Below are 20,387 nucleotides of genomic sequence, written 5' to 3'. Positions count from 1 at the left end.
GATTTCTCAATTGGCCTCGTGGGCCGGGTAAAATGGTCTCGTTATATGGCCCTGAGCCCTGATGTTCCCCACACCTGCTTTACCAAAAAAAAAAAAACAGTGCTCTGTGTCACGACTACAGTGCTACTCATCCTAAAGAGCCCATTCAGAGAGAGAGGAGCAGGAGCATACACTGCCATTTTATACAGACTAGTTCTGGAACATTAAGAATTCATCTGCGACAGAAAACATTTTGTCAACACTGAAACTGACTAGGTCCTCTGCTGAAAAAAAACCCCATTATAAATTAGCATGGTTTCCAGATCTTAGCTGATTTAAGCTGGTGTGATTGCCTGAACAAGCTGGTTTAACTGGTTTCCACGCCTGACCAGAATGAAAAGTGCCCAAAACCCCCCTAAACCAGCTGACAGACCAGCTTGACCAAGTTGGTAGACCAGCTAAGATGGTCTTGATGGTCTTTTCAGCTGGTCTTTTCAGCAGAGTTGAGTTTTGTAGTGCCTGAACCATGATTCTAGCCCAAGCCTGTCAGGAGCAATACAGATACCAATACAGCTCTAGTTGTGCTACTGAGCTATTTAATGGCACACCATGTCATGTCAACACTGTTCTGGGAGATGTTGTGGTTGACATAATTTCAGCAAAATTTGATGGACTTGTATAGTAACAAACTTGTTAAAGCTGAGAAAATACAAAACAATAAGAACTGATAGATGTTTGGATCCAGTTGACAGCATAGTTTGTTGTAGATGTCAGGCCATGTTTACTCTTCTGTTTCGCTCGCGACCTGCATACATAAAACATGCTGAATTGTCAGCGCTCGTGCAAAGAGGTTCCACAGTATTAATATTTCACACAGTTGTGTGACTGCTTTACCACCAGTAATTATGCTCAGTGCTATAGCAGATCCCAAATGTGCATGTGGACAGGATGTCCTGAAGTTACCCATGTGCGGCAGTGCATGGCTTAAACAGCAGAGGGTAGTGTTTTCTTCAGCCTCTTTCTTGCTCAATTTTCCAAATGCCTCTGAGTTTTCATTGAAGAGACAAATTTTCATGTGCTGATCCAGTAACGGTCTCTCTCTCCCTACCAAAATTTCAGCCTCACGTTTTTCATTTAGGCAGTTTCCTATACAATAGGATACACCTGGTGAACTATCAAAGTGATTATTTACTATGTTTAACTTTTTGGGGGATTTTCAGCTTGTGCAGAAATTCAATAAATACCACTGGTCATTTTAATTTATACAGTACATTGTATATATATTCATTCATTTGTTTTTGTTTTTCTCCATTTTAATAGAGGATTTTTGGGGCATTAGTTAGTCATTCCAGAAACTGTTGGTCTCTGTAGTTTGGCAAGCCTATTTATTTATTTATTTATTTTTGTTTGTTTCTTTTTCTGAGTTTTTGTTGGGCTTCAGTTAGTTATTCCAGAGGTTTGGCAGAGCCTAGTTAGTTAGTTAGTTAGTTAGTTAGTTAGTTGGTTGGTTGGTTGGTTGGTTGGTTGGTTGGTTGGTTGGTTGGTTGGTTGGTTTGTTAGTTGGTTGGTTGGTTGGTTGGTTGGTTATTTAGTTAGTTGTTTATTTGGTTGGCTGGTTAGTTAGTTAGTTAGTTGGTTGGTTAGTTGGTTATTTAGTTAGTTGTTTATTTGGTTGGTTGGTTAGTTAGTTAGTTAGTTAGTTAGTTAGTTAGTTAGTTAGTTAGTTAGTTAGTTAGTTAGTTAGTTAGTTAGTTAGTTAGTCAGTCATTCCAGAAACTGCGGGTCTATGTAACTTGGCAAACCTTTATTTATTCAGCTGTTTTCACTCATGTGGCCTCCATTAAATTGATTTCTCTATTTTCAAACATGAGAATAAACACAGATCTACTTCAGACCAAACATACAACAATGAATAGTTAACTGTACTCTGCTACTGAGAAATGCTGCGGATGCTGTAGATTGTTTGGTAGCATCGTTTTACAGCAATGTTGTCACAGCACAAGAGGAAGTATTTAATTACAGGACTCAAGAAATCTTTCATGCAGTAACACATGAACGGTAAACTACCATTGCATTGTTTTTATGTCTGCCAGGCTCAACTTTTTTCGAGACGTGCCTGATTTCCATGTGTTGGCCTGTGGAGGCGATGGAACAGTGGGGTGGATTTTGGACTGCATTGGTGAGTATGCATTAGTTCTTTTAAGAACTGTAATAATTAACTTTGTTTCACAGACTTACATAATAGTTTATCAGACTAATCAAGCAACTATGCCTCTTATGAAGCTGTTCTTTCCAACATTTGGTCAACATCACTTTTGTTTTTCAAAGATAGTGTCTGCTGATTTGACAAAAGCAATTACTGTATCTAAACATCAAAGGTCTGCATTTGAGATACAGTTCATGGTATTAAATGCACTATGCAAATAGTTTCGTGCAATAGATATTTGCTGCTTAGGGGTGTCGGACCGTAAGTAATGATGGACCTGAGTAACAGGGGCCCTCACTGGAGGGGGGGGGCTACAGAAAGGCTTCATTGATGTTCCATTCTATTATCATTTGTTATATATATACAGTGATAAAATTCTATTGGTTGGAATAAAACATTACAAGACTCTTTTTCCACCTGTAAAAATGGGAAGTTCCCCTATAATCTGTCTTGTCTCCTCCCATGTTAGTGACCTTATTTTTAAATAAATATTAGCCAGGTAAATTACAAATGATTGTAAAGTTACACACAAATTTAATGAAGTTAAAATGACGATTTCAGCACTGTCACATGGACAGCGAGTCTCTTAAGGAGTGCTTAAAGTGTGTCCTTGCTGTTTAATTATAAGTGCAGTTTTGGGAAACGCACATAACAAATAACGAACGTTCATAGAATCGCTCATAGAAAACGCTCTTGGCTGGGTTTCCCAATAAGCAACTTAAGCTTTTACGATCATCTTAACTAACATCGCTCATTATTTTACGATGAAGTAATGCCTGTTTCCCATATATATATAGTATAACACATTACTGTTATACAGTTCATATAATAAAATGAATGTAAAGATATGTATATAAGTTCATCTTTTCAGAGCAAAAATAAATATTGATTTCAAAAATAAACCTCTATATTTATACATGTATAATTATTTTGTTAGTAGGCTTTTTAAATAATATTTAGCTTGATTCAAATAATATTTGCTTTTGAAAATACAAATTTGTGAACTAGCACTGTTAAATATCCATCTAAAATGTTTATACTGGATATTATTTCCCACCACAAACCCAAATTGTACAGGGCACCCTAAAATAGTTACGTGCCCGGTGCTACGCCCCTGTTGGTGCTTTTTCACTTCTGCATTCCCCCTAGGCAATCAATGTCAACCCATTCATCTGTCAACATTTGAAAGAATGTGGACATCCTTCTCTTTCCTTAGTGTACTTGGCACAAGACTGGCTCTTATGAGGCAGATATACTGTACAATCATTATGTTTAACAGTCCTCTGAAAGAACATTGTTCACCAATCATGGTGAGTGGATTCAGGATAGTAGTAGAGAGATAATGGCCAGCCTTTCCCCCTACTGACAGCCATATTGATGTTAATGGATGAGTGCTGGAGAGGACCCAGCCTGACCAGTGGTATATATCGCCCTTAAGTGCTGATTTAGAATCAGTTTGGTTGACGAAACTGATACCTGAACTGTGCTCTTTATCCCTTTGGAAACTCCCTAAACTGTCTTAGTGGAAAAGTCAGGCATGTATGTGATGCGATGTGAGAAATCATGCAATGAAAACAATTTATTTTTATTTTTTTGTCAATGGAAATAAAAATAAAAACCTAACAATTAAAACTTGAAATTTGAAAATAAACTAAAATGCATTTTTATGACACCAAAACTAACCAAAAATTGGTTTATTAATAACTATTCATATATTTTTATCCTCATGCCATCCCTGATGTGTATGACTTTCTTTCTTCTGCTGAACACAATTGAATATGTTTTAAGAAAAATATCTTATCTCTGTAGGTCCATTTAGGCTCACAATGCAAGTTAATGGTGACCAGAACCCCAAAAGCTCTAAAAACAATATAAAGGCAGCATAAAAGCAATCCATAAGACTCCAGTGATTTAATTAATGTCTTCTGAAGCTAATTGAAAGGTGTGGGTGAGAAACATCATTTAAGTCCTTTTTTACTGTAAATTCTCCTCCCTGTCCAGTAGGTGGTGACATGCACAAAGAATGTGAATCGCCACAACCAGAAGATGAAGAACGTGAAAGTGAAAATGAAAGTGGAGATGTAAAGTAAAAAAGGAATTAAATATGGATATGTATCTCACCCACATCTATCATATCACTTCTGAAGACATGGATTTAACCACTGGAGTTTTAAGGATTACTTTTATGCTGCCTTTATTTGCTTTTCAGACCTTCTATTTACTTGAATTGTATGGGCCTACAGAGCTGAAATATTTTCCTAAAAATATTTGTTGTGTTCAGCAGAAGAAAGAAAGTCATACACGTCTGGGATGGCATGAGGGAGAGTAAACAATAATAATAATAATTTTCATTTCTGGGTGGACTATGCCTTTAAGGGCACTACATAATTGGGTAGCCCTAAAACACTTAAAGTAAAATAAAAACTAAATATACAAAAGGGAAAGAAAACTTACACTGAACTGAAACTAAGAAACACTGAAAAAGTAAACTAATTGAATGGACAAATAGAAACACATATAGTAAAAGAAATATTCACAATTGAAGTCTGTCCTGGCAGCCATAAAGTACTGATTTACAGTAAAAGCAGCTTTTCCATTTAGCTTCCAAATCAAGTTTGCATTAGAGCTGCTCTGCGATCAGTTCTTGCTTTCCTCAATACAAGGGAAATAAACAACTCTATCTTGAATTATGTTTGTAAGAATGTTATATAGGAGTGATGCAAATGTATGTATGTAAGTCCAACCTCAATTTAATTTGCAATATAATAAGCAGAACCAATTTGATTATGCAAATTAGATTGTGTAATTTTTGTGCACCAAACAGAATTGTTAAAAATAATATTTTTAAACAGGTTTCCCTAATGCTCCCCCCATTTGTCATCGTTTGGTCAACTGGTAGTCCCCTTCCAAACTCAAATCAATGGTTGAGCCAGAATTTGACATGTTTTGAAAGCCCCTAAGAGCCACGGTGTTTACACATTTCAGGGAAATCACAGTATAAGTGCTATACCTATAGTTGACACAGGACATTAAGGTAGGATAGGGGGAAGGATTTTCACATAAAAAATACACACATCAGCTTTAATAATCCTTTCTTTTTGTCCCTCAACAGATAAGGCCAATTTTGCTCGGGACCCCCCTGTCGCAATCTTGCCACTGGGAACAGGGAATGACCTTGCCCGCTGCCTGAGATGGGGTGGAGGTGAGAAAGCATCTGAGACTGTCCACCAGCAGTTTGGATGGAATTACTCAAGGCCTTTGAAATGAAACTTAAAGTGCTTTCCTTTGCAAAACCACTCAAATTAAGATTAGGCTTTAAATACCTTGAATCTGAACACAATCCTGTATAAACCCTTCAAAAACATTTTGAGTGGCTTTCTTTTAAACATTTCCATGTATAAACTGGAGGACAAGATTTATACAGTATTAATCATGGCATTTGATTATTATTATATGAATGATCTAGTCACATGAATTAGAGGGCATTAGTGGATTCAGATTTAAAAACGCATAAACTCCAGCTTAAATTTGGTGAGACCATTACTGAAATTCAGGATTTTAAATGTTTGAAATCAGTTCCCCTTCTGTCACTCACTCGACGTTGTGTCGAATGAAGTGACACAAGGGGTCTTCCTTGGGAGCCTCGTGTACCTCTGAACTTGAGAAAAGGCCAATGAGAAATTGGCAGACAGAATTTGCATGTCCCGCCCCCGGACATATGGGTATAAAGGGAAGCGGGCGTGCGCTTGTCAGTCAGAATTTTTCTTCGGAGCCGAGCGATTGTGCAACAGCAAGCTGAAGTTCACCACTGTTCCACTCACCTCTGTTGGCAAGAAGCACTGCTGTTGGATCTTACGGCGCATTTCCAGCTGGCCTTCTCTCTCTCTGCACGCTGGACAGTCCATGCCTGCTTTCACTGCCTAAAAGAGTTTATATTCTCTAAAAGAGTTTGAGTTTCCACTCATAAAAGAGCAATACACAGACAGGCGTTGAACGTCCTTTTCAGGACGCGTCTTTCTGAAGATGCCCTTCCGCCTCTGTGTAGTTCCTGGATGTGGTCGATATCTCTCCAAGACCGACGGCCACAGACGCTGCCTCGTGTGCCTGGGCAGCAATCACACTGAGGCGGCGTTTGTGGATGGTTCATGCACTCACTGCGAGAACATGACCATGGCAGCACTGTGGTCGCGGCTCTCCGTCCTGAAGGTGAATGCCACTTCTGCCGCCCCCCGCGTCGCTCCTTCTTCCCACGTGATTGAGGACGACCCAACTGGTGATGAAGGCGATTTGGGGATGGCGACGGGCTCGGTTTCGCCAGATAAATCCCCACGAACCACCCGCCCCCCGGCATGCTCGCTTGCTTCCGTCCGAGCTCGGGATTAGTGTGGCTCACCTCGCGGCCAGCTGGTATTCTCCCTTGAGCCCCCGGAATTAGATGATGACCTCGCCGCTGCATCGGAGAGCGTCCAGGCGTCTGACGCAGAGGACTGGACCGGGCTGCCGCCTTCAGGCCAGCCCACACAGTCTGAGGCTGACGTGCAGATGGCCGACATGCTTTCCCGGGCTGCCATGAGCGTGAGCTTGAACTGGAACCCTCTGTCCTCCCCACAGACTGGTACCTCGGCTCAGGACGTCCCCCCGGTACCGTTCTTCCCGGAAGTGCATGACAAGCTGACGTGGTCGTGGAGGGCACCTATTACTGGCTGGAACTGACCCCTGTTGTAACCTCCATTCCCTGAAGGAGGGAACGAGACGTTGTGTCCCTTCTGCCACGACACTAGACCTACCACTGTAGACAACCGTACCTTATTCTCGGCTCCTCAGTGCAAAAACCTGACTGACAGACGCACACCGCTTCCCTTTATACCCATATGGCCTGGGGCAGGACATGTAAATTCTGGGTGCCAATTTCTCATTGGCCTTTTCTCAAGTTCAGAGGTAATCGAGGCTCCCAAGGAAGACCCCTTGTGTCACTTCGTCTCGTTCCCTCCCTCAGGGAATGGAGGTTACAACAGTGACCGTGATGTTTTGTAATCAACAATATAATTTTGCCACCATATTAATTTACTTTGCAAAATCTAGGCAAAGGTTGACTACTTTGAAGATGCTAAAATGTAACACAGTTTTGATTTATTTTGGATGTTGTTTAGTCACAACATAATTCCCATTGTTCCATTTATGTTATTCCATAGTTTTGATTACTTTACTATTATTCTAAATTGTGAAAATAATTAAATACAATTATAATAAAGAATGATTAAGTGTTTCAAAACTTTTGACCGGTAGTGTATATATTTATTATATTGTATTATATTTATATACACTTTGTGTGTGTTTATATAAACAGTATATGTATAATACAATGATATATATACATGTATGCAAAATTGTGGAAATTAACTCATATTTTATACAATATTTATTTAAAATACTCACTAGATTTTGGAGAAAAAAACACAAGGGAGAGGTAGAACTTCTGTTAATCAGTCAATCAGAAACATTTATTGGCCCATGCCATTTAAAAATGCCTCAAAATGGGCAAATATTGGCTGATTAATCGGTCTGGTCCATAAATTGGTCTATCACTAGAGCACAGGATGTCATATCGCAGGTATTTCATGTCAACTAATGTATAGACTCACAACTCACTTATTGACAAGAGAAATATCACCAGTGATTTTATTCCAGCGTTATTATATATTTGTGTTCTTGATTAGATATGTGGGTTTATACAGCTGGCTATGATGGAACGATATGCATCTGTGAGCTTGCGTCTGCTTGTAAGACAGGTGTGCATGCTCATGTAGAGGCTGCTGAATTAATATGCCTCATATCAGTGTTTCCTGTGTGAGCATGTGTGCGGTTTGTAAGTGAACGCTGTGTTTTGCGCAAATGTATTCTTAATTTCATTTGGATGGTAGGCTGGTTTTTATCTCAGTGTAAGTTGATTGACTTTGAAACAGGTGTATCACCTGTATACAGTTAAGAACTGCCATGTGAACATAACTTTGTGTAACGTACGGCTGGTGTAGGCATGTTTAGTTCAGAAAGGTAGAATGAGCACATGGGTGTCATCATGTGCTTTTCCTCCCTGGGTTGCCAGACGGGAGTCAATAACCCCACCTGATCACAGTATGACGGCCCTCATTATGAGATGGCACCTCTATGATGTAACATATAGCCTCTGTATCCTGCCTGTTAGAACTATGAAGTAATTGCAATTCATCTACCTCAGGGATACTCTCTTCGGCACAGAGAGTTTGTCATGTAATTTGGAAGGGTTGCCAGGCATGGGTGGAATCCTCTCAGGTTATGGTGTTCAGCCCCTTGGTGTTGTAATGAATCAGTTGCTGTTAATGTCTTACTGCATGTCATCTGGATGGGTTATCTCTGTATTTTTTTAAGGAATAGTTCACCCAATAATTTAATTCTGTCATTAACAACTCACCCTCAAGTCATTCCTAATCTGTATGAACAGAAAATGAGAAATTTTGAGAATGTTCTGGTCACTCATGCGCACTTTACATGCAATTTCATTGAATGGGGACTGAACTTTTGATGCTTCAAAAAGGACACAAAAGCAACATTAAAGTATAATTAAGTGATCCACTTAACTTCTGTGCTATATTCCATGTTTCCTAAAGCCATACGATAGGTTGAAATTAAGAATCAAGTCTTTATTCACTGATAATCTTCCTCTTCACTGAACTATTAACAAGAGAACTACTGTGACTGGATCATTGTCAAATCATTTAAACTGTTTTTGTAAGCCAGAACAACAGATTAATTGAAAAGTTCTGACAAAAGCACAGAAATCTGAATTGTTGTCTTCTCTTATGAGCTGATTTTCAGTGAATAACAACTTAGAATCCTCACACAAAGAAAAAGTATAGCTTTACAAAACTTAAAATATATATTGCATCTGTTGGTTTGACCACGTTTATGATTCCTTTTGGAAACTTGTTTCATTCTTCTCGTTTACATGGACAAATAGAAATAAGTTTATTGCGAGACAGCTGTCTGGAGAGCAGTATTCCCATTTACAACTACTGTGTTTGTGACTTTCTTTTTCTCATATATATATATATATATATATATATATATATATATATATATATATGCGGTTCGGTCAGTCAACAGGTTTTTTCTAGAGCTACAAAATTTCCCAGCGACACTTGTGTAAATAACAAACATGGGATCTGATGAAAACTATGCTATTTTATTATTTGTTGCTTTGATTTATATTCAGATATTCAAGGGATGTTGCTGGGTTTGTTTTCTTTCCTGCAGTGGAACTGCACTACAATAGTGGGGTTTCCCTCTTACATAAAACTCTGGGATTCCCCCGATGTATTTTAGTGCATATATGCACACGTGAGGGACAGTAGTCAATATTTTAGATTGTTGTATGTATAAATGGGTATGTTGTATATTTTCCCACTGTTCTTCCAGAAATGTTGAATTCTTTCTGCTGTGTTTACTTGTGGATATTATGTACAGCTCCATCCTATGACGTTAGTTATCTGGTTTGTTCTACATGCATGCGCACTCCTCAAATACCTGTAAGAACACAGCTAATGTGGTTACATGGCCACATAACCACGCTCTCTGGGAGAAACCTGGGTGTTAAACTACTTTCTCTTAATGCCTTAAACGGCATAAGGAAAACTACGTTCTGGTTTACACAACATTTCAGAACGCCGCTTTCTTTTTTATATTTGGTCATTTACTTACTTTGAAAGGAGTGACCAACACATTCTTCAAAAACAGGAAAAGGTTTTTGAGGGTGAATAAATGATGACAGATTTTTCAATTTTGGGTGAACTTTTCCTTTAAGGTGCACAGTCATATTCATGCAAAACGTTTAGACTTTTCCAGGTTTTGATTATACTTTTACAGCATCATGCTACTTTGGCAAGTTTAATCATGTGATCTTGTGTTGTTTTAATTAAAGTTGAAGAACATTTGACTACTTCCTGAAAGATATTAATTAAATAAGTGCCGTGAGATATCTCACCTGTCTCTGTGGCAGCTCTAGACTCTGTAAACAGCAAACAAAAATGTGTCCAACGGCCACAGTCTCTGATGCTTTTAACCTGTCACTCATTTTGCACGGTCTCATAATATTGTAGTTGCAGCTAATTATTTAGGCATAATGCCATTTTTATGACATGTTGTTCATAACAGTTGTCAGTTGAGGGCACTATTTTGCTACTGTTGTTTTTATAAACCTTTTCTGCTCATGTCAGTTTCAAAAAAGCTCATTTGGTATCTTTGGAGTGCATCATTTTTGGGAAAAGGGGGCATGGCTGATCCAACAGCTCTTGATAGCTTGTGGAAATTCTAGAACGGCTAAAATCGCTTACATCACCTTTAAACTACAATAACCTAGAAATTGTGTTATTGTGCATCATTCATCATTATGAGCAGAATAGAAGGTACATCATGTACATTTATTTTATTTTTCTATTGGACACTTGCAAATTCTTGCACATATTAGATCAAAATAAGATTAAGAGCATTCTTGTTGTGTGTGGTTACAACAGTGTTTGAAGCTGTGTTAGAGCATTTACACTTTTATTATAATGTTTGTAAATCACCCTAAATTTTACAGCATGTAGTTTCACACTATGTCTGTTTTCCCATTGGCAGGCTATGAAGGAGGCAGTCTGGTCAAATTTCTCAGGGACATCGAACACAGCACCGAAGTGCTGCTTGACCGCTGGAACATTGACATCGTCCCTGATGATAAGGAGGAAAAGGGTGACCCTGTGCCCTACAGCATAGTAAACAACTATTTCTCCATTGGAGTGGTGAGAATCACACTATACTTAACATATCAGAAGTCCATGAAAGTAAGTTGGAGTTCAGGAAAAGTGCTGTTATGTCGGAACTTGTGTTCTTTTCAGAAGTTGTGAATGCTAAATCATCAAACCTCTTTCCTGTCATACTCTCGATACTAATTCATCAATCAGAGTCTCTCACTCCCTAACTTATCTGTGTGTATTTTTAGCCAGGCCTGAGGCAAACTTCTTTTTCCAGGTAATTTATGATTAATTAAATGTTTCTCGTGCAGCATTTGGATTAATTATTACTGTCAGAGGAACAATAGCATGTTAAAAATGTACTGATGTGATTTAATGCGTCTGAAACAGTTTAATGCCCGTTACTTGATTTATTATTGTGCAGAATTCTCACACACAGTTGCTAAGCAACCTTCAGCTGTTCAAATATTATATCCCATGTTGTTGTTCTAATGAAGCATTTATTGTGAGAGCAGTTAAATGTTAATTCAATATTTTATATTAAAAAAAACACAAAAAACATGTACACATGTTCACTAACATGTACTTTTACTTATTTTATGAACCAACATTTAGAGCAGATTATATAAAAAGTAAATAATGGGTTGAAGGGGAAAAAAACAGCCTATGTTGGGCTCCTTAACATGGCCATCTAAAAAATGCGAACATAAGAAGTTACTCACTTATACAGATACGGAACATGCAACAATTGAACTATGTGAGACATAATTATATTTGAGACCCATCAGTTCATCTTCAATAAAGGTAGAATTCCTGTTCTGGTACAGTCGGCCACAGTGGGACCAGGTGGGTCTCAGTGAGCATGCCTCCATACTCTTGTTTAGCAAATGATTAATTTTTGTTCTGTTTTTAGAACAGGTTGCTATAAATAGCATGTCTACTTTCATTTTTGAAAAATGTCCAATATTCTTTTATTATCAGGCTACTGGCAGGTGGTTTGGATGAATGCTGTTTTATCGCACTGAAATGTGCCAGGTAGTCAGGCCACATTTAGAAAGGCCAGAAATAGTGCTACGACCTGAAACAGGCCATCTTACCCAGTTGAAATGGGTTCGCGGAGTGGTAGGAGGCAGACACAGGCAGGATTAGTCAAGGTGGCATAAAAAAAATTACTAAGTAATATGCCACTTCAGGGTTATTATGTAACTCGGCTTTGCATCACACTGTCTCCAGTATGGGCTGTGTTTTCATTAGCCAACAACACAGAGCGTATAAATGCTGTTGTTGTGATTATTGTTGAAGTGTGCATATGATTAATATTAATCTTTCTAGTTCTATGGGAAATTATCTTTGGGCATGCTTTCATTTAAAAATGAACAAACATGATAAATTATTTAATGCTAAACATAGCATTTATCAATGAACAATCAAAAAGTCAAAAATGCCATTAATCTTTAATTAATATACAGTATTTCCATATATTTAAGCAATAGCACACAAGCAAGGGTGCTATAACCTGAATATCATTGTGACGGCTGTGCAGTCACAACACAATAGAAGTAAAAATTAAAAATGATATATATTTCCTGCTTTATTCCAACATTCCCTCATTCAGACATTAAGCACACAGTCTTGTACCCAGAGGTTCCAAAAACATATATGCAATCATATGAGCGCCATGTAAAGGGGTGCCGGCGGCTCTCAAAAGGGAATGCAATTGAACCCCCCTACTCCCCTCACCACCACCACCACTACCACAATATGGCTTGTTATCTTGTCTATTTTTCCTCTACTAACAAAAACCGCTCCAAATGAAGCCAAAGCAGGATCAATTGTTGTGTGTTGCTGAGCAATGCACAGACTGGCAGCCTGTCTGAAACACCAAGAACACAAACACGTGGAGTGATACAGACAGTGTGGCGTCATATCAGCACCCTCAAAATGCTGTTTGTCCAATCAGTCAATTAGAGGAACGGAACTAATGTATTCTTTTATTTCAATGTATATAAAGGACTGATCTGTTAAGCATTGTGTGATGTTTGTTAAATGTCCTAATAATTAAAATGTTATCAAAAATGAGTATGCCCTTAATCAAGGGAACATTACTGAATGCTGATGTAAAATTTGAGTCAAAACAAAATGGACAGTACTAAACCAAGACACGGTGTATTGTGGTTGTCAGGTGTGTGTCAGCCCATCTGATGATGATCTGAAGGGTTAAAGAGGCTGGGCAACAAGCAGTGCTGACTAAGAATGGACAATGGCCTGTACTGTGGACCCTGAGACTTGTGACGGGGTGGACTGACTGTGCCATGTGGGTCTTTGCGGGATTGGCACATTTGTTAGTTCTCACAAGACAGAAAAATTTACAAATAAAAATATATATATATATATATATATATATATATATATATATATATATATATATATATATATATATATATGCTTAGTTTGACACTTAAAGTTAAAGTGTGTAATTATTTAGGTTAAAATACTTTTTTCTATCTCCGCTTAAGATGCAGAGACTATAAGTAAGCCATTCGTAGGTTGATTACCTCAAAAATTTGAAACATTCTAGCTCTGGGGTGCTTTTAAAACATTGTGTGTTTAAGTATCCGGACACATTGGCTCAACCAATGCCGTGAGTTTTGGATGGGACTATCTGTTTGTTCGACCAGTGGAAGACAGAGAGAGTATTCAGGAAACCTGTTTGGAAAGAGCCTTAATTTTTCCAATTCTGTTTCGTACTATCGTGTCGCCTCTGGTATGCAAAGGCCTTAATAAGGCAGTGCAGTGAATCATGCAATTATTTAATAATTTGTAATGCTGTTTCAGCCTTTAACATTTTCCAGCCACAATCCATAGAGGTTGCCATGGCGTTTGTGATTTCCAAGTCATTATCACCTCATTATCACCTCCCAGGGATAAGTACAGTATTTCATCATCTGTGACAGTCAGAGAGCTCAGTGTCTATTTAGTTAAACTAATAACCAATATGTGGAAATAGAAGTAATGCTTAACGCATTGGTAAGATTTGAACATAGTAAATACGTAGTATACCCATATATGCGCTATGTTGTCAAAGAAATAAATGTAGATTGTTGGTTTCGGTGGTGCTGTTTGTTGACTAAGATCTGACCAAGAAGGTCTACCTGGAGAGTGCTATCCATTAAAGAGCTAATCATTACAGGAAAATGTGTTATTTACATTTTACATTTACGCATTTGGCAGACGCTTTTATCCAAAGCGACTTACAGTGCACTTATTACAGGGACAATCCCCCCGGAGCAACCTGGAGTTAAGTGCCTTGCTCAAGGACACAATGGTGGTGGCTGTGGGGATCGAACCAGTGACCTTCTGATTACCAGTTATGTGGTTTAGACCACTACACCACCACCACTCCCTGTGTAAAACACTATAACTTGGCTATCCATTAGCATTCCCATTAATCTTGATGGCAGTTGTTGGCTGGTGGAGAACATCTGCCATCTTTGCACATGGGCTGACAGAACTTTTTTAGCCAATCATCTAATCCGAAAATAACATGCACCAATTTCTCATTGGCCTTTCCTCAAGTTCAGAGATGCGCGAGGCTCTCAAGAGAGACCCCTAGTGTCGCTTCAGCGACACAACGTCAGGTTCCCTCCATCAGGGAATGGAGGTTACAACAGTAACCTAGACATTATGCTGCGTTCCATTAAGGCAACTATCCTAAGATTTGAACGTGAAAGGCAGAGAGGGAAAAATATACATAATTTTTTCACTTTTAAATCAGTCACAGGCAAAATATGTACTACACTATAATAAAATATATTAAAAATATATATATGAAGAGAAAAAATTATTTTGTCAGAATACACAGTGACGTTTGAATGGCCATCAATGGAGAAAGATGCTTTATGGCTCCAGATGGTATTGTTAAGGCATCTATCAGCAGGGATTAACTGTACCTTGCTAACTAGCCAAACCTTGACCCCTTGGTTGCAATGGTCATATTTGTTGATTAATCAGGTGCTGACACTGAAAATACCACAAATGGCCTGAGTTGCAAATTTACAAATCTTTCAGAAGCTGTAGCTGATTTAGTTTCTCCCAGGCAATGACATGAACCCTCACTTCAAAGACCAATTGATGGGGGAGGGCAGTGCTTTGCACCCATGTGAATCTGATTTCTGTCTTACCATAGCATTGTGATCCTGCTGTGTGATCCAGTTCACCCTGGAAGAATTCTCAAGGGGAATTAAAGACAGCAAACACACCTCGTCAGCAGCCATTAAAGACACCTCTCCATGTGCATCTCTAGCAGTGCCATTTCCCCAGACCTGGGAGCTGAAATCTATCTACCTCTCTTGACATCAACAACTTATCTGTTTTAGCAGATCACCCTCCCTGGGGTGGCGCTTTAAGATCCCGTCCTGTTGCCATCATTTTCTCGCTTTCATGGTGTCATGCAAACCTTAATCTCCAATGACACTGTCAATCCTGCCCTGGTACTGATTTCAGAGGAGTGTGTTTTCAGCAGTGCATATATTAGGCTTAGTACAAAGTCACATTGCCCCTCTGTCATCTAAATAGTCCCTCTACTAATTAAAATTAGATTAATACCAGATGTACTTGCCAGTTTGGGGCTGTATCCCTTGTTATTCAAAACTTGTTTTATTAAGTTACTCCTTAAACAACTCAAATAAAACAACCTAAAATGATTTCTCCCAGCCTGGTCAAGATGCTCTGTTTGCTGGGTGTAGAGGGGTTTTGGCCAGGAGATCAATTGGCCAACCATTTTAGCAAGCTGAGCATCAATTTGACCAGATTGGAAGACCCTCTAGATCAGTGGTAGAAAGAGTACTGATTTTTTTTACTTAAGTAAAAGTACTGCTACTGAAGAAATAATTCACTTGAGTACAAGTAGAAGTGCTAAGAAAAATGATGACTCATGTAAGAGCAAATAAGTAGCTTGCCAAAAATCTACTCAAGTAATTACTTTGCAATTTACTTTATGATAATTAGATTATATATACACTTATACCATTTTTAGAACACAAAGACATTTTTGTTCTTGAAAGAAACTTATGCTTCATTTCACCAAGGATGCATTAAATTGATCAAAAACACTCTCAAACTATCAAAACTCTCAAAAATATCTTAACTATCATTAATTGCAATTTTATTTTTACGGTTTGAAACGTCTAGGTTACGTATGTAACCTCCGTTCCCTGATGGAGGGAACGAGACGTTGTGTCAGAGAAGCGACACTAGGGGTCTCTCTTGAGCGCCGATATTCACCTCTGGACTATGAAAAAAGGCCAATGAGAGTTGGCAACCAGTATTTGCATGTCCCGCCCCCGGACATACGGGTATTTAAGCGGCGCAAATACGGGAGTTCATTCAGGATTTTTCTGAGGAGCCGGAAATGGTCCGGCCACAACAGTGGCTCGGCTCAGCGACGTGGCAGGGGAGACACAACGTCTCGTTCCCTCCATCAGGGAACGGAGGTTACATACGTAACCTAGACGTTCCCCTTCTGTCGCTCTCTCCACGTTGTGTCAGAGAAGCGACACTAGGGGTCCACTTATAAAAGCGCCATGCGCTGAGCCGTGTACGTGAACTGCTGATACAGGAGCGAGCAGGTATTCTTACGTGCAGGACGACCAACTGTATCAATCTGCACGTACCCTTCCCCAATGCCCCATTTAAGCCATCAGGATTCCTTATCATTACCCTGGAGGGGAACAAGGTGCTGGCCGCCAACCTGAGAACGGGCCAAGCCTGGCCGGGCCTCTTTTCTCTCTATGTTTCTCGCATAGAGCAACTTAGGCCGGGGCCCTTACACGCATTGAGGGAAGGGGGTCTTAGCCCTTATTCAGGGCGGAGAAGACCCTGCGGAGGCAAGTTTAAGTGGCAAAACCATCAGAGGCCTGCTTAGGGCCTATGTGGAAAAGTCGGTGCGGTGGTGGATCCAGCCTATAGAGGGGGAACATACAGCACGGCAGCCGAGGCAGCCATGACTGCCTAAGGGAAACACAGGAGTCAGCTCACCAGAGGGACAGAACCGTGGTGTTACACACAGGGGAGTCCGAAGGAGGCCTTACCTGTGGAGCACCTATGCCAGTACAGGGTAGCTTACGGTACCCGCAGTGGCTTGGGTCAGCGAGTTCCTCCGCTGAACTGCGACCCACGAGGGCTAGGGAGGAATCGAGCAGTGTCCCAAACCTGAGATCTCCTGGAAATGAAGGCGCACTGTTTCCCCTGGTTAGGGGGAAGGGCGCTAGGTGCAAGCGATTCACCTGGTCAGATCGTGGGCGTGCCACCGAGTTCTACGGGCTCGGTACCTGAGAGAACACGGGACGATACTGACTCAACTCAGAGAATGTAGAATCTCGCAAAAGTGTTAGGTGTTGCCCAGCCCGCTGCTCTACAAATGTCTGCTAGGGCAGTGCCCCTAGCCAGTGCCCATGAGGACTCAACACTCCTGGTGGAGTGAGCTCGGACCCGCAAGGGGGGGGCACGGCCTCGGTGTGATAAGCCAGGGAAATGGCGTTGACAACCCAGTGAGCGAGTCTCTGCTTGGAGACAGCATTCCCTTTCTGCTGTCCCCCAAAGCAGACGAAGAGCTGCTCAGAGCATCTGGTGCTCTGTGTGCGGTCCAGATAAATATGTAAAGCACGTACTGGACACAGCAGTGAAAGGGCTGGGTCTGCCTCCTCCCGGGGCAGCGCTTGCAGGTTCACTACCTGATCCCTGAAGGGCGTGGTAGGAACCTTGGGCACATAGCCCGGTCGCGGTCTTAGGATCACGAAAGTATCTGCCGGACTGAACTCCAGGCAGGCATCGCTAACAGAGAACGCATGCAGGTCCCCGACCCTCTTGATGGAAGCGAGCGATCAGCAGGGCAGTCTTGAGAGAGAGGGCCCTGAGTCCAGCTGAGTCAAGCGGCTCGAAGGGGGTCTCTGGAGGCCCGTAAGGACGACCGAGAGATCCCAGGAGGGGAACAGGTTAGGCCGGAAGGGAGTTATCCTCCGGGCACCTTTTAGGAACCTGACGATTAAGTCGTGCTTATCAAGAGACTTGCCGTCTACCGTGACAGTGGTGGGCAGCGATAGCGGCGACATACACCTTGAGGGTGGAGGGGACAGCCTCCTCTCCAGCCTCTCCTGAAGAAACACGAGCACTGACCTAACTGCGCACTTCTGCAGGTCTTCGGCTCGGAAAGAACACCAGTCCGCGAACAGACGCCACTTTAGAGCGTAGAGATGCCTGGTAGAGGGGCTCTGGCTTGATTGATTGTATCTATGACGGTCGGTGGTAGGTCGGCTAGATCTTCCGCGATCCCGGCCCAAGGGCCAGACGTGGAGGTTCCAGAGGTCTGGGTGCGGGTGCCAGAGCGTGCCCGTCCCTGAGAAAGAAGGTCCTTCCTCAGGGGAATCCGCCAGGGAGGGTCTGTCGTGAGGAGCGTGAGGTCCGAAAACCAAGTCCGGGTAGGCCAGTAAGGGGCTAAAAAAAAGTGACTTGCTCCTCGTCCTCCCTGACCTTGCATAGCACCTGTGCAAGAAGGCTCACTGGGGGGAATGCATACTTGTGCAGCCCCGCAGGCCAGCTGTGTGCCAACGCGTCTGCCCCGAGGGGAGCCTCTGTCCGGGCATACCAGAGCAGGCAGTGGGAGGTTTCTTGGGAGGCAAACAGGTCTACCTGAGCCTTGCAGAACCGGTCCCAAATACATTGTGTTAATGTTTGACAGTTAAAACATTGTCTACCTTAAAAACAAGCAAAGTTTGATCAGTGGTTAAATGTGTTCAGACGGTTCCCTCGTGCTGAATGAAAGGCTCCTTGAATAATGCAGAAAATCACAGTATTACAGTTCTTGTTTAGTGACAGGGTGGAAAGTCTTAGAGAAGCTAAGAGAGTACACCGGCGGCAGTTTATGCAAGCTGCTGCTGTGCTCATGATACTGTGCCCTGCGGGCTTACTTCGTTTTAGTTTAGAAACAGATTTTGCATTTAGAACTTTCTTCTTCCCAAAAATTCAGAAATATTATGTATTTGTTTTGTACTTTTTAATTGTAGTGAACAACTGTAGCAAAGTTAAATACTTCATGTTTAATCAACTGAAGTAAAAGTACTATTATTTATTTATACTTAAAAATTTTGAACTTTTTAAAAAAATTACTCAAGTACTGTAATGAGAGTAGTTGTAATTTGTTACATTCCACCTCTGAGCTAGACCAACTCTACTGAAATAAACAGCTGGGTGGCTTGTCTATGCTGGATTAGGTGGTCTCCCAGTCTGTCCAAGTTGGTCTTCAGCTGATCTAGCTGGCCTCCCAGCCGAAATCCCTGTAAAACCAGAAAACAGACCACCTTGAACTGCCTGGTAGACCAGCAAGACAAGCAAACCATCTTAGGCTGTTAAGAAGTTTTTAGGCTCTCATATTGGTGCAAGAGGTGGTAATAATAATAATAACTTTTTTGTATAGCACCTTTTAGCAACTTATCACAAAATGCTTCACAATATAAAATAAAATCATACAAAATAAAAGGCATAATAAAACATGACACATTCGCATAGTAGTATTGAAGCAAGTCTGTACAAATGTGTTTTTTAAACAAGACTTAAAAACAAATAATTGTGGGGCCTTTGCAACAAAAGCTCTTTCAAATGTAGTTTTAAATCTGGATTATGGAGCAGCCAACAGTTCAGAACCAGAAGGTCTTAGAGATATAGCTGTTTTGCAAGGTCTTAATAGTTCTGCTAAATATTCAGGTGCCAAGCAATGCAATGCTTAATATGTAATTAATAAAATCTTAAAATCAACCCTAAAATGGATAGGTAACCAATGCAAAGAGGATAAAACTGGACTTGAAGACCTTGTTCGTGTCAAAAGTCTAGTTCTGGCATTATGCACTAATTTTAGCCATGCAATTGTGCATTGATATAATATTGAAAAAAGGGCATTACAAGAATCAAGGTGAGACAAAATAAAAGCATGTATAATCTTCTTTTTACCCCTAGAACTCAAGACGTGTCTCACCTTGGAAATATTCCTTAATTGATAAAAACAAGACTGAACTAATTGCTTGACATGGTATTCAAAAATTGTATTTGCATCAAAATAGACACCCACAATTCACCTACCACCTGCTGAATATTTGAGACCATCTATCTAATCTGACTTAATCAGACTTTTTTTAGAACCATGACCAGTTATCACAACCTGTGTTTTATTAGTATTTAAATGAAGAACATTTAGTGCCATCCAGTCTTTTATATCTGCTATATGTGCTTGAAGAACATAAAGAGAAAATAACATTGGCCCTAACAGAGAACCTTGCGGAATCCCACAATTACAGCTGAACAAACAACAGTTTAACAGATTCATTAAATCTTTAAACCTTATCTATGTGATAAGAGTGTTTATTTTAGAATCTGTCAGCCTCTGTGTG

General features: G+C 40.4%; 1 protein-coding gene across 1 annotated transcript in view; it reads left to right on the top strand.

Moving 5' to 3' along the window:
- LOC127654950 (diacylglycerol kinase beta-like) overlaps positions 1-20,387 on the top strand; it is a 144,991-nt gene that overhangs the window by 67,761 nt on the left and 56,843 nt on the right. Inside the window, exons 18-20 of the mRNA XM_052142529.1 lie at positions 2,073-2,158; positions 5,298-5,387; positions 10,838-10,998. Coding sequence (XP_051998489.1) covers positions 2,073-2,158; positions 5,298-5,387; positions 10,838-10,998 — 337 coding nt within the window. The remainder of the gene's footprint in view (positions 1-2,072; positions 2,159-5,297; positions 5,388-10,837; positions 10,999-20,387) is intronic.

The sequence above is a fragment of the Xyrauchen texanus genome, chromosome 14, assembly GCF_025860055.1.
Source record: "Xyrauchen texanus isolate HMW12.3.18 chromosome 14, RBS_HiC_50CHRs, whole genome shotgun sequence".
NCBI lineage: Eukaryota > Metazoa > Chordata > Actinopteri > Cypriniformes > Catostomidae > Xyrauchen > Xyrauchen texanus.
The sequence above is the reverse complement of the archived record's forward strand: the minus strand, read 5'-3'. Positions and strand labels throughout refer to the sequence as shown.